General features: G+C 43.3%; 1 protein-coding gene across 1 annotated transcript in view; it reads left to right on the forward strand.

Moving 5' to 3' along the window:
- The window catches only part of NOP14 (NOP14 nucleolar protein), a 297,291-nt gene that overhangs the window by 87,327 nt on the left and 194,820 nt on the right, over positions 1–15,144 (forward strand). Inside the window, exons 2-4 of the mRNA XM_086964160.1 lie at positions 7,614–7,748; positions 8,408–8,549; positions 14,550–14,692. Of these exons, the coding sequence (XP_086820286.1) occupies positions 7,614–7,748; positions 8,408–8,549; positions 14,550–14,692 (420 nt within the window). The remainder of the gene's footprint in view (positions 1–7,613; positions 7,749–8,407; positions 8,550–14,549; positions 14,693–15,144) is intronic.

Genomic DNA, 15,144 nt, shown 5'->3' on the forward strand with positions numbered 1-15,144 from the left:
GTGTGGCTCTGTGTGTGTGTGGCTCTGTCTGTGTGTTTGTGGCTCTGACTGTGTGTGGCTCTGACTGTGTGTGGCTCTGTCTGTGTGTTTGTGGCTCTGTCTGTGTGTTTGTGGCTCTGTCTGTGTGTTTGTGGCTCTGTCTGTGTGTTTGTGGCTCTGTCTGTGTGTTTGTGGCTCTGTCTGTGTGTTTGTGGCTCTGTCTGTGTGTTTGTGGCTCTGTCTGTGTGTTTGTGGCTCTGTCTGTGTGTTTGTGGCTCTGTCTGTGTGTTTGTGGCTCTGTCTGTGTGTTTGTGGCTCTGTCTGTGTGTTTGTGGCTCTCTGTGTCTCTGTCTGTGTGTTTGTGGCTCTGTCTGTGTGTTTGTTGCTCTGTCTGTGTGTTTGTTGCTCTGTCTGTGTGTTTGTGGCTCTGTCTGTGTGTTTGTGGCTCTGTCTGTGTGTTTGTGGCTCTGTCTGTGTGTTTGTGGCTCTGTCTGTGTGTTTGTGGCTCTGTCTGTGTGTTTGTGGCTCTGTCTGTGTGTTTGTGGCTCTGTCTGTGTGTTTGTGGCTCTGTCTGTGTGTTTGTGGCTCTGTCTGTGTGTTTGTGGCTCTGTCTGTGTGTTTGTGGCTCAATCTGTGTGTTTGTGGCTCAATCTGTGTGTTTGTGGCTCAGTCTGTGTTGCTATCTGTGTGTGTGGCTCTGTCTCTGTGTTTGTGGCTCAGTCTGTGTTGCTATCTGTGTGTGTGGCTCTGTCTATGTGTGTAGCTCTGTGTGTGTGGCTCTGTCTATGTGTGTAGCTCTGTGTGTGTGGCTCTGTGTAGGTAGCTTTTTTGTTAGTAGCTCTATGTGTGGGTGGCTCTGTGTAGGTGGATCTATGTGAATGACTATGTAGGTGGATCTGTGTGGGTGGCTATGTGTGTGTGGCTCTGTGTACGTGTAAATGCAATAGGTCATGCATTTGCAAGCAATTAAGCTATTAGCATTGTAAATGACAATGCAATTTATTTCAGGATTAAGCTATTGGCAATGTAAATGGAAATCCCATTTATTTATGATTTAAAAAAAAAAAATAATGAGCAATGCCAATAGCTCTAGCTTTAATAATGCCGAGACCATTGCATTGTAAATGCTTGTTTATTCTGCTATAGTAGTAAGGCTGGGCCGGTATCTCTTCTTTGCTATGAAACTTTTTTTTTAAAACAGATTTTATTAGTCAAATAGCACATATATATCATTATGACTTTGACTTTTACACAAGTAAAGCAAGGACAAATGGAGAGCGATACAGATAAAAGGAAACCTTGAAGAAACCCTAAACCAACAACCCCCCCCCCCGTCACACCTAAAACCTCCCAAAAGCAGCACAGCAATAGAGAACCCACCATCGACAATTATTGCAGCCTACGAATACACAGAAACAGAGTAGAAATTAAGCTGGGTCGAAGGGCCCTGTCGTAGAGACAGGCTTCAGCTGCAAGCTGCGATAGTCCGCCCATTGCTTCCAAATTTTATAATGTTTGTGTAGGCACCCTCTTGCAGTGAAAATGGGAATCTCCAAGGCCATGCAAAAGTCCAGGCCATACTTCCATGCGGACACCGAGGGTGCTACCAGTGCCTTCCATGCCATAGCAATGTCTCTTTTAGCCAGAGGGAACCCAAGCAACATAAGATGGCGTTTGTATATGTTACTCCATCCCATCCATAACATGTAGGAGTACCAGCTTCGGCGAGCGGGGAAGGTCCAAGCCCAACACCTCAGAGAGGCAGGCCATAACTCTCCTCCAAAATCATGCAAAGGAAGAGCAGTGCCAGACCGTATGCATCAGGGTGCCCTCCTCCCGTTCTCACTTGAGACACACAGGGGAGGCCACCAATCCTCTCCTCCATAATCTAACCCGTGTGAAGTAGACCCGATGAAGATACTTAAACTGGACAAGGCGCAGACGTTAAAGCCGCACCTCTGCGGGGAGGCCAGAGCCTCCGCCTAGTCCTCTCCATCGAGTGGGCCAGCATCTCCCTCCTAGGCCACTCTTCTGCAGCGTGAAAGAGCAGTGAGTAACCAGGGATTGGTATATTTTAGAGATCTTATCATCTTGAAGATCTTCCATAAACACCTTCGCCTCTATCAGCTAAACTTAGCCAGTGACTCCAGACTCTGGGAGAGGGCGTGCCGGAACTGATGAGATCTGTAGAATTGTGTTCTTGGCACGTGAAATTCTTTCTGTAGGTCTTGAAAGGGCTTCAGGACCGGCCCCCCCATTACGTCACCTAGGGTAGAGTTACCAATGCTATCCCAGCCACGAAACCTGGACAGAGTAGCTAATTGTGGCAGGCGCCCATTGTTTCATAAGGGTGTCTCCCCCATCAGTTTATTCCACCACCCCATCCTCCGTTAAGCCTACCTCCATATTTGGAAAACGATGTTCGTAGCTGATGGCAATGAATTGCGCAACGGTGCAGAGTACAGTATTGTGTGTTATAATGAAACTTTTTACACGTTTTCCTGCTGATGTTTTCGTTGACATGTTATTACTTTCTTCATTTTCTACAGTAATATCTTTGTAATTTTAGTCAAATAAATAGGTTTTGTCTAACCGCAGACTTAAAAGGTCCGTTGTCCATGATCCAGCTTAAACGTAACACAGTACTTTAAAGAGTATATCAGCTGCTTGAAAAATGTCAGATTTTAAAGATATATGCTTGCTATTCTTTCCACAAGACACTGAACTGAACAAATGCTCAGACCATTTGGTCTCTGCAGCAGCTGAGAGAGCAGATTTATGGACCTCCAGGAGACGAAACAACTCCTATCCAGTCCCCCTAAACATTCTGCCTCGGATGCAGGCAAAGTGAGTGCAGCCATATTCCTCCCCCACACCATAAATACTGCAATCTGAAAGAAACAGGTTAGTATTAGATTCCTTACCTTAGTATATCCCCAGGCGTCAGACTGGATCCGGAGATTTTTGCGTAGCAGTACCCTTGCGTGTCGGTAGGCGTCATCTGCGGCTCCGCGTCCGTCGTCGGCGCGGTGATGACGTCGTCGGAGTACTTAGACGCCGCCTCCGCGTGCTGACGTCAGTTCTTAGACACAGCTTTTCCGAGCCAGAAACGCAGAGCCATGTTAAAAACCAACACTGTTATCAGTGATAAGGCTGTTATCAGTGATAGTAAATTCAGGACAGAGACCCTGTGATCCGTGAACTGTATGCCTTGGATTCTCCTGCTCGGGTGGCAATTTTTTAAAAATATTTTTGTTCTGATATATGGCTGCGAAGAGTGGTACCAACGTTAACAGGATTAGAGAGGGGGAAGCAGGGACAGAGTGCAGCCTTATCTGGTGCTTCTATAGGAAATTACTCAAAATAAGAAACTGCCAGTGCTCACCTTTTGCTCTTGTATTTATATAAAGCCACCTAACCTTTAACATCAAGTGCGGACACAGACTGTCTTCCTTCAGAGTTCTTAATAGGTAATCCCACTCTATGGGGTTAAAACTCTTTTTTTTGTGTTGAAGACCTGCATATGAGCGAAATCCGTGCATTAGTAGAAATTGATGTCAGTCCCCCAGCAAGTACAGTTGATTCTAGGGTGGATTGTCCCAGGGAAATCCATCTTCTATAGAAGATGTGTTATAGGGTTAGTCACATATCACCGCTGACCTTTCATCAATAGTGATTTTATCCCTCTAAAGACTCCTGTCCTCGTCGGATAATCGTAGGAGGTTGAAAAAGGCCATGAAAAAGTCCTCCTCCTCCATGGTGTCTGTGGTCTTTGTGAATATTTGTGGAGGCCTTAGTAGATGGGGGTTATACCACATACTTTGTCCTGGGGAGGCATGCAGAGTTCACCTTGATTATTGTAGACAGCCGAAATGATTCCTTTTGAGGTAATTGTACTCAGATAAGGAGTCGTCAAGCTTTTTTTTCCTATCCATGGATCCACCACGTTAGTCTGCTTAATGCATATAGAGCCCTGGAGAGTAAGAAGGAATTGAGTGCATATTTCTCCTGTTCAAGAGAGGAAACGAACGGAACAACGCGGGATCAGCCACACGTGTCCGACCAACGCAAGGGCAACCCCGCTTGTCTTAACCACACATATGCCTTAGCCACCCATATGCGTGGTTAAGGCAATGCACATTCTAGTTGTCGAGCGGATGGGCGTGGAAGAGGAAGAAAGGAAGAGGAAGGACGATTAGGAATCGGAAGAGGAGGTGGTGAGGTAAGTGAGGTTGGGGCTGGGTCTTGAAGTGGGGCGATTTGTTCGTCGGGGTTGGGGTAGGTTTATTACTCAGGAGGGGTTTGGGGTTATTTGTGGACAGGGAGCAGTTTTAGGTCTCAGGGCAAGGGGGTGGGGTCGGGGTAGTTGGCAGCTGTAGGGGACAGTTTTTAGGTCTCAGGGTGGGGGGCTGGGGTTGTTAGTATGGGCAGTTTTTAGGGTGAAGGGCAGGCGGGCGAGAAGGGACAGTTTACAGGGCAGGGGTCAGTTTTAGTCCGCAGGGCGGGTGGTGCTGGGTTGGGGTAGATCAGGGATGTTGTAAGTTTTTTGGGGCTGGGGTCGGGGTAGTCTTTAGGGTGGGTGGGCATATTTTAGGACTAAGAGTGGGAGAAAAGGGACAGTTTAGAGGGCAAGGGCCAGTCTTAGACCTCGGGGGGGGGGGGGGGGGGCAGAGTCGGACTACTTTAGGGATGTAGGGGACAGATTTTAGGGCTGAGGGCGGTGGGCCTGGGTCAGGGTAGTTTTTGGGCATGGGTTTAATTTTTAGGGCTCAGGGACAAGACAAGAGACACTTTACAGGGCAAGGTTATGTTCTTTAGCATGCATGTCCCTTTACCCATCATGTCTTTACCACGAAATTGCATGGTAAAGGCATGTGTGGTAAAGGCATACGTGCATTGTTCAGGCATGCTTTGTACTATCATACAACCGTTAAAGTGGTAGTAGTGTTTGCACTGTGTGCGTTTGTCACATGCTTTGTCAGGTTTCTGATTGACTTCCCGCATTGCTTAGTACCCATTGTGTTTGTTGTAGCAAGAGTTAAATTCATAATCATGTTTCTCCAAGAGGCTTTTCGCATTTATCTTGTTAATGAGTGTGCTCTTGGTAGTCCTTTCTTCCTAAGTTGTTTTTTTTAATACATTTATAATATTTCAAGAAAATACGTAAATATTGCAGTCAGTTACTGACACATCTCTTGGGAATCCCACTTATTGCAGCAATCCAAACAGCAGCATATACAAATTACTCCTATTAACTCCTACATAAATATCCAATCTTGTGTGTAATGCGGTTAACTAAAGGTAATACTCCGATAACAAGGAGGGATACATTATCTGGGTTAAGCATCATAGAGTGGATCCAATCTCTCTATTGGGAATGACCCTCCCAGCTTTTAGCTCAGTCTTTGTTCTAAGCAAGTGTAGCGCTTTTGCAACAGCCCATTTAAGGACCTTTTTTGTGCCATCTATCTGTGGGTGGTTTGAAACCCTTTAACAAAAGTATAGCAGTTGTACACCTTGCTAACATAGCGACAAAAATAAGCGTTTCATTTTTCTTTTGGGTTTTTTACACAATGCCAGCAGACAACGATCAGTTTGTTACTCTACCAGCTATTCCTTCTTCCCAGTTATTCTTAATTATTTGTTGCAACCGTAATATATTTGTGAAATGTGCATCCTTCTTGTGACAACTGAGGCAGGCTGCTTTCAGCAATAATTTAGTGGGCTCTGTTTACTCTATGCAGGGTAATAAATTGGATCAGCGTTAATCTAACATTGCTTGATGCTTTGCTGACTTGCACAAATGCTTCTACAATTGTGCTCCCACTTGCCCTGACCCCACACTGATTTACAGCAACCTCTCCTAGTGGAGTGATATTACCATCATACCTCTTAAAACCATAATCCTTGAACACTACTGGAACATCAACAAACCGGAAGTAGGACCGCCACTAATAGAACACTTTCAGGAATACCATCCCCATCACAAAATATTCAAGTTCTTTGGACTGGATCATATCGAACCACAATCCAGAGGGGGCAATCGCGAACTACGCTGGAGACAGAAAGAGTGAATTCATCCTACGCATGGATACTGTAAACAAGGGAACCAATAAAGATGCAAAGATGCACTATTGGTTGTACGAATGATCTGACTTCCACCTTTGCACTGCCACAGCATACAGGAGATTAACCTGCCTGCAACACCATTGTTTCTCATATACAGTATCTCCTGTACTTGCTTTCTGGATTTCTTTGCATAACAAAATAGATTACCTGCCAAAACACACTTATCTCTCACAATCTTCCCTTCAACTATCTCACTTTACCGGATGCGTTTCTGGCTCTTTGGTACACCCCACACAACCCTTCCTTTATCTTTTCATTACAGAATAGGTTCCACCGTCCCATGTGAAAGCTTCGGATATTCTGCCATCATTAGCTAGTTAAGAATGCGCTCTGCGACCTACACGACTTGTCACCCGACTTCATCCCATTCCACATTGCTCCTACACATTCAGCTTTCCGATTTCATCCTATATCCACTTGAAATCCCTACTTAATTTTAGTTCTTGTACGACTATTCCAGACCTGACGAACCCCACCCCAACACCCCGCCAAAATACCTGTGACTTTATTAACACAGAGGATCAGTTAATGTCACTCTTAACGTTTGGGAATCCCTCAATTTTGTTTGCATTTATATTCTTAGCAGTCCGTTTAGAAATGGGTTTACACTCACCACAACACATCTTAGGAGTCCTACCTTTCTCGCTTTAGTTTAAATATTTAAAATATTTGTTTACTTGGCAATTTGGCTTTTAGTTTTGCATCCTGAATTTAGCATGTCCTCTAATTCACTAGAAGCACCAGGCCATCGAGTAGACCTATCACTAGTTTTTTGAAGCTTGAAAATCACCTGTTGATTGGAATTGCCAGAGAGCCCGAGGGGCAGAACTCCACTAGCAACCCCATAGTTCTGCAAACTACTCTCTTTGGGTGTAGTTAAATTTGTTCCACAAAGTTCTTCATTTGGGGAATTGCAACCGCATTCAGCTTTGCACATAGTTCTGTGATATTTGGTCCTGACATGGCTGCCTTATGTGTTATTTGACTCATGCCTGTGCACTAAGATATCAATAATAATGCACCCCAAAGAGTTCACATAGAATACTTAGGTACATAAAGATATGGAAACAGGTCTGTCTGGTGGTGAAACTCAAGATGTCTGCTCTCTTTAGTCCCTTTTTTATTATTTACATTCTTTTCTTGTATGTGTATCTTTTACTCTGACTGTTGATAATTTTCTAAGGTGTCTGGTGAGTGGTGATACTGTTGAGTTCTAGGCATATAGAGCATTCTGCTGTCCTTGCGGCACAATTGTCCCTACATAAATGATTGTGGGGTTTCTCATTGACCGTATTGTGGTCTGAAGTCCTTATGTTTGTCAAAGAAGAGAAGTTCATCCTGTTTGTAGTACTGTATAGAGGAGAGCACAAGAGTAATAGGAGTGTAAGTTTTGACTCATACCATGAAGTTGAACAGTTGCCCTTTGCCTGACCGGATATGTTGCTACTGAGTAAATCATGTACTTTGGTTGTTGATTGTGATGTATTTTCCATCTTCTTTTCCAGCGCACTGCCACCCTTCTTAAAGAACACAAGCAAAGGGGACGATCTAGTGTGTTCCGTGATAAACGTTTTGGCGAGTACGATACCAAATTAACACCAGAGGAGAAGATGATGAAGAGGTTCGCCTTAGAAAGACAGGTAACTTAATGAATCCAGTAGTGTATGTGTCAAATAGTGTTTTTTTATCCTGGTTTGTGTATGTTTAGAGTTTCGAAATATGAAGAACAGCTAGGGCGGAGGCAGTAAAAATGTGTTCTAAATGAGAATACTTAGTTTCAGACAAACTGGCACGGTCTATCACAAAGTAATGAGCTTCTTTTTTACCACCGACTCTTTATTATACTTTACGATCCAAAATTGATAGGCTGCTATGTTTGATGTTTAGAATGCTGAAAGTCAAGCAGAATTTTGGGGATTTATGATATTTGCACCAGTCTCTATTCAACTGATGTTCTGCCATACTCCTCTTCCTGTGACCTTTTGCATAAAGTAGGTGACCAAAGTAACTACCTTTTGACATGAGCTACACTCTTCATTATACGTAGAGTGGAAACTGTTTTACTTGGTAAAGAAAACCAAACTTGCATGCACGTTTTCTAAGGGGCACAATCAACCTTAATCAGCAGTAACATAAATGGCATAGATTTATTTTTCCAGAGCTTAATAGACTCTGTAATAGGAAGTAAATTTTGTAGTGCTAAGTATTTTAGATAAGACCGTTTGAGTGACCTACATACTCTGTATTTCCTACATGTAAAATTGTGTTTAGACTGTGCCAATGTAATTTGTTTTCTTAGCGTAACCATGAAAAGAAGAACCTGTTTAATCTCAACGAAGATGAAGAATTGACTCATTTTGGGCAATCGCTGGCAGACATTGAAAAGCTTAATGACATAGTTAATAGCGATAGTGAAAATGAAGAGCAAGGAGCTTTATCAGGTAAGTTTTGCGTGTCAACGTTTGTAGTGCATGTTCTTCATGACATACTAAAGTTTTATGTAGATAAAATATTTGTAAAGCTCCTAGCTGTGTCCAAGCTACAGCAAGCTTATTGTGATTTTTTTTTTTAATTGTATATTTTATTTATTATCAATTGGCTGTACATAAACAATCATAATAGCAATTATCCTCAAAGAACCATGCCTATCGAATATAGTTGCATAATTGGCACTTACTGTACACTAGAAAACAATGAGCTATACAGGTAACATTTCCAAATTATGCACAATAGGTAGTGGGCTGATATCTACGTTTTTTAACCTATTACAGGATGCTCATTGAGCCATAATGACCATCCTCAAATAACATGCATAACAATTGATTGAAGCTGAATATGTTACTTAGTGGCTTCCTGTGTGAATGGGGAGTGTCCTGCCTTGGTGTGAGAGGCCATGTCTCTGTGGAGAAGGAAGGAGATAAAGGGTTCCCAGATGTCACAAGTTCAGACCAACCGTGGCATTAAGTCCCAAATACTCAGAGCGGATCATGATAATATACACAATATCCGTAATCCAGTTTTGGGACCTAGGGGCCAGCGAACCACCCCACTGGATTGCCACTTGTGCTTGGCCAGGAGAAGCATCAGGGTGACTAATCTGCCAAATTCGCACTGCACGTTTTTGACGTAACCAAGCAGCCCAGTGAGTGGCGAGAGGGGAATTGATATACTAATGAAGTCTTCAATCCTGTGAAAACCTTCGGTCCAGAAGGTAGCAGCCACGGGGCAGTGCCATGTGAGGTGTATGAAATCCGTGTAGGGTGTACGACAACATTGGCAGTGAGAGTCGGGGAGGTAGTCCCATCCGTAGTAGTTGTTTGGGCATGCAGTATAGTCCTATTGTGATCTTTCATAACATTCATGCATCAAGTTAATGTATAAGTTTACTAAAAATAATTTACAGCTGAAGCCTTTCTTTTTCCTGATGAAACCTCCAGGATTTCCATTTTTAAGAACCCTGGTTTGAGACGTGCTTTGATCTGAGTTTTACTAAACAGACTCCGTCACTGCACACTGTGTTTAAAAGGACACAGTCCCCACTTACAGTGCTGCTTCAGTTTCTGCAAATTATTGCAGAGTAGATCAAAACAATAGGCTAGCACCGAAAGATTTATCTACATTTTTAGCCTTTGAGTGCATAAGGTTTCCCTGATTACAAATACATAATGTCATCCATATTTTTTATTATTATTATTATTATTGATAAACTGTCTATGAAGGACCAGGTAAACCATACTTTATGTACCTACTATGACATATGCTAACTTTATGAAAAATCTTCTAATGTATTCAGTCTCCTGGACTATGGAAACGCCTTAATGGTGTCCATGAATGAGGAACTATATACCAGGCTTCAGGTGGTGAAAAACACCGCAGCACGATTGGTAGTACAGCTTACACCTCGTTATCCATCCGCCCCATCTTAAAAACCCTACACTGGTTACCAATAAGGAAACAAACGTGTTTCAAGCTTATCTGCCTTTCACACAAAACTCTACAGAGAAACGGGCCACAGTACTTATTGAGAAAACTTAATTGGTTTTCGCCAGTAAGTAATCTCCAGTCAGGAAGAAAACATCTATTGATCCCCCAAAGGGCCCGAACTGTTATACAATATAGCAGATAATTTTCCTACCCAGACCCTCCATTGTAGAACCAGTTCCTTATACACCTTCGGGCCATTGGGGACCACGATTATTGAAAAAAGGGCTAAAAACCTGAACGTTCTAAGTATCCTTAACTCTGTGGTTAATATCTGCTGATTCTTTCGCAACAGCGCCATAGGACCCCAACAGGGTGATATGTCTGCGCTCAATAAAAGCCATTAATAATAATAATAATAATATGATCTGTTCCACTTAAAAGATGCCTTGTATCAAATACACTAAGCTGAGGGAATATACCTTTCACATAACTGTGCATTAGGCAACTTCAAGAACATGCTGCATACTAACATCACCTGAGATGATGTGTAATGTGCAGGTGATGCACTACGAAAGCCATTTTAGAACACTTACTGCTTCTCTTCGACACAGCACCTTCACAGGTGTAAGCGGGAGAGAGCACCTTTAGTTATCAATATCTATGGAGATCAATTGAGATGGTTGACAGACTGCCATCATCATACTAATCTTCTCCAACAGAACAATTAGGAACAACTGGTTACGGCAAGGTGCTCTCGAAACTGAAAAGGACTCTCACCCCCATAAAGACATAAAAATGACCTTGGTGCAAGTAGTGCCTCTCCTGTAGCATGGTGCTACTCGCATAGTTAATCTATGTCACAGTTTTAATTACTATGACGCTTCTAGGCTTCTGTGGACGACTTTTTCCCCATATTCTTCCTGTCATTTGGTTGAAGCTTTGGTAATCAAGTAACACTGTCCTGGCCTTCTATGAAACATCGAAGAAGTATGCCATTTCCCAATTTAAATTTGAAACTTTTCTGAGAAAACCAAGTTTTGTGATCCTCAGAAAACATTTACATAGTGATTGTATGGATATGATGAAAACTGAGAATATTATCATGATGCATTCATATTTCATGCTTTCCTTGCATAAGTTGTGGATGCAAACATGTTTTGCTTGCCTGCCAGTGGGACTGGTGCCAGAGTTTTTAACCCTTTAGCTGCTAGGCTAAAGGGTTAAAAATTGTCCCAGTAAAATGCCAGAACTGTGCAGAAAGCCCACTAGGCACCAGGGATTGTTTTTTTATTTATATGTAGGGGTGGGGGCTGCCCGAAATGGGCATGCCAATGCCCCCACCCCCACTTAATTCCGGTCTTTCTGCCTCTTCTGGGAGGCAAATGGGGGCAATAGCTCCAGATCTGCCCCCACAGGGGGGCAGAAAGCACACCAGGGATTTTTTTTAATGTATATAGGGGTGAGGACTGCCCAAAATGGGCATTCCAATGCCCCCACTCCCCTCCAAAACAAATTGGCCACATTCTTTCTGCGGATGGTGGCAATTGTCACGGGAAACCTACCAGGCCCAGACATTTTGGGGTGGGGCAGATTGGGAGCTATTGCCCCCATCTACCTCCCAGGGGGTGCATAAAGACTGTTTGTGCCTAAAATAATGGGGGGAGCAAAAGCCCTTGCCCAAGGGGCCGTGCCCGCCCCCCCTCCCTGGTGCCTACTGGGAGTATCCTTGCTTGGGGATCGCCCTCCTGAGGCGATCCCCAAGCAGAGATCCACTACGGATGGGTACCATTGGAAAGGGGAGATTCTTCCCTTTCCAATGATACCTCTCCGGTCTGAGTTTCAGTTTCTCCGAAATGTCAGCGCGACGTGCTCGCTGGCTGTCATTTTGGAGAAATGATCAGAACACCCTCAGGAGCTGGGGAAGCTCTTCCCCAGCCTGCGAGAGTGTTTTGACATAAAGGAAATCCCTCTGGTGCGGGCACCAGAGGGATTTCCTGTGCCATGTGCTCGGACGGCCGGGAACCGTCCGATGCTCATGAGCACTGGTGCGTTGGAGCCGTCCAATGCACCAAAGGGATTAAAGCTTTGGGGAATCATAACGTAAGGGTAATGCCATTAACGTCCTTCTAGCCTTTTGAAAAATGTCAGCAATACATTTATTTATTTATTTATTCATTTGGGTGCACTTCTGGTAACCGGCCTGTGAGTATAGGGTCTTATTACAAGTGCAGTGGACCTGGGACAGCTGTACTTGCGGTGGCCGACCAACCACCACCACCACAGTCCACCCTAGTGCGCGTGTGGTGGTGAGACCGCCACCTCCGTCGGGATGAAGGATCCCGCTGTGGCGGCGGTCTGACAATGGCCTGAATGTGAAGGCAGTGCTCATGCCTGCACCGCCAAGCATATTCCGACCTGCATATCCACCGCCGATTTCATGTCGAGGACCCTGCCATGAAAAGGGTGGTGAACACGATTGTACCGTCTGTACGGGTTTATAATCTAGTTAAATGATGAATGGATCGAGATCTCTATCGCGTGCCGCTGCTACGCGAAAAAGGTAGAACCACTCAGTCCATCTACATAGGCCTAAATGTCATTTAGGCCCAGATAGACGGACTGAGCGATTCTACCTTCATCATTTTACTAGATTATAAGCCCATACCGACGGTACAATCGTGTCCTCGGTCCATCATTCAAACGGCACAGGCTGGAGCGGTCGTACCGCCTGCACACCTGGTATTCTACCTGTGATCCTCTTGTACCATTAACAGGCCGAGTCAACAGGCACTTTATCGTCCCAAAAATCATCCGCCATTATTTGCGCTTTGCATATTCGTGGTTGCCAGCCTTTTTCCCTCACAATAGGTCCCTGGCTGGGTCCATTGTGAGTATCCTTTCTATCTTTTATCACTTTACCCGTGGGCCACGTTTGTCACATGGCTGCGCAACCTCCTTGACAAATGTCCCTACACCCATAGGTCCTGAGAGACCCTACATCGCACACAGGGTCGAAACGTCATCAACAGCTATTTAAAGCGAACCATTTGATCAGCTCTGATTCTTACGTCCAGTAGCTCTGATCATTGTAAAGTTGTTAATGGTCGCCTTTAAAATTGTGGAAACTAAGTTTTATATGTCACTAATGTATCACTCTTGTTTTTAGGTTCCATTTACACTGGGGACACAAAGCACAAATGTTTTTTTCCTTTCTGTACATACTCATATATTCTTTGAATGATATAAAATAATTATTATAAATACAACAGAGTTGTTCATGGTCTCCTTCCCTACTGACATCATCGTAAGCCTTTTATTATTGCAATTATGCATATTATTACATACATTGAATAGTTTATTTTTCCGCAGGAACCGCTGTTTCTGTTACAATTGAATTACCCAGGTTCCTAGTGAGTTGGGTGTCCCTTGTTCTTGTTCTCGCAGTCCCTCTCACGTTGACTAGACTAGAGAAAGGGTGGAGCTGGAGAAAGAAAGCGGCTAGAGGTGCAGTTTGAACTCTATGCCGAGGACACTAAATTGTAGTTTGCATACATGGTGTGTAGTCTTCATTTCTTTTATTGTAGTTGGTTATTGTGCCATTATGTAATTTTTGAGTCCTTAGCACAAGCACCTGTACACTACCTCCCTGAGAAGTCTGAGGCCACTATAACAGAGTCAAGTGCTGGAGTTGTGCTTAGCCCAGTTTAAAAAGATTTAGTAGGGTGAATCTCTAGTCATTGGAGCAAACAACTTCTACCGTTCTATTCTGTGTGTAACCAGGGGGCTCTATCAATAGCTTTGAAGACACTTTTTTTATTTCTGGATCTTTTCAGTTATTTAGTTTCCAGAAGTGCCATTGAGGACTCAAGATATTAATATCATGGCCTTCTTTCAATAATGTCTTCTAGGAAACAGCTTCTGGAGGCTGGTTTTATATTTTCACCCCCTTTTTCAGGTTGGGATCAGATATTGCTTCTTTTTTTTATTTTACCCTGAACCATCATTACTTTAAGATCTGCATTAAAGACCCATTGTCTAGTAAGGTTTTACTCCAATTTGTATCTAAAGCTATCTCCCCTCCAGTTTCATCTCCGCTTCTGACATAAAGCTGTGGATAACTGGCAGCCTAACGAAAGGTCCAATTCTGTAGGTCTCTTTACGCCCAGTGCCTAAAAAATGGTTGTCCCAACATGTGACTTCAAACAGATTCTGTGACCGAGTATAAACATACATCACTAATGCAACAGGAATATAGTGATAAACCAGTTTCAGGTTTTTGAAAATAGGAGTAAAATTTGGTTTCCTAGATCTAAACATCAGTTTTGTAATTTTCTGGTTTACTTTAAGATGGTTTTCAAGGGAATACGGTTAATAATTTAGAACGAGAAAACTGCTAGATATTCACTAGGTATCGCTAGCTTCATTGGACATCAATCCTAATACCAGAATGGGAACTCTGTAATACTGCTTGGGCATGTTTTATATCAAATTCACTAGTGCCATATTTTTGTTGATAGCTGAGCTGACTGCTGCACATTTTGGTGGAGGTGGATTGTTACGTAAAAAAGACCCCTCGGGCGAAAAAGAGGATATATCTGGAAAACCAAAGTCACGAAAAGAGCTCATTGAAGAGTTGATTGCAAAATCCAAGCAAGATAAGGTAAGTATGCTTATTTGTGCAAATCAACACCAATGTTTAAAGCAAATAAGGGTCTCGCTGTACTTCGATCGAAATCTTCTGATCTCATTTTCTGAACCATAGACCTCATGAAAGTTCCTTGGTTTTGCTTATCTAGGCTTTCCTGAATTCAGTCTAGGATTTTGCCCGAGCTCATTTATTAGGGATCGATTCAGCAGCAGTGCAAGCTTTCCTTTATTGCAAATAAAAGGATAGGTGTATCTCGTTGTCTCGATCTCTACCTCCAGTCTCTCTCTCTCACACATACACTCACGTGTACATTTAGAACAGGCGACAGCATAGGTTTTATTTGCATGTACAGAGAGCAGGTGGCTCCGTTCTTCAACTGATTCATCTGAGAATTGTGCAGCTGTACACTATTCCCTCGCATAAAATGACAGGACAGATGCTATCAAAGCAATTATTGTTCTCTA

The sequence above is a fragment of the Lissotriton vulgaris genome, chromosome 3_2 (genome assembly GCF_964263255.1).
Source record: "Lissotriton vulgaris chromosome 3_2, aLisVul1.2, whole genome shotgun sequence".
Classification (NCBI taxonomy): Eukaryota; Metazoa; Chordata; class Amphibia; order Caudata; family Salamandridae; genus Lissotriton; species Lissotriton vulgaris.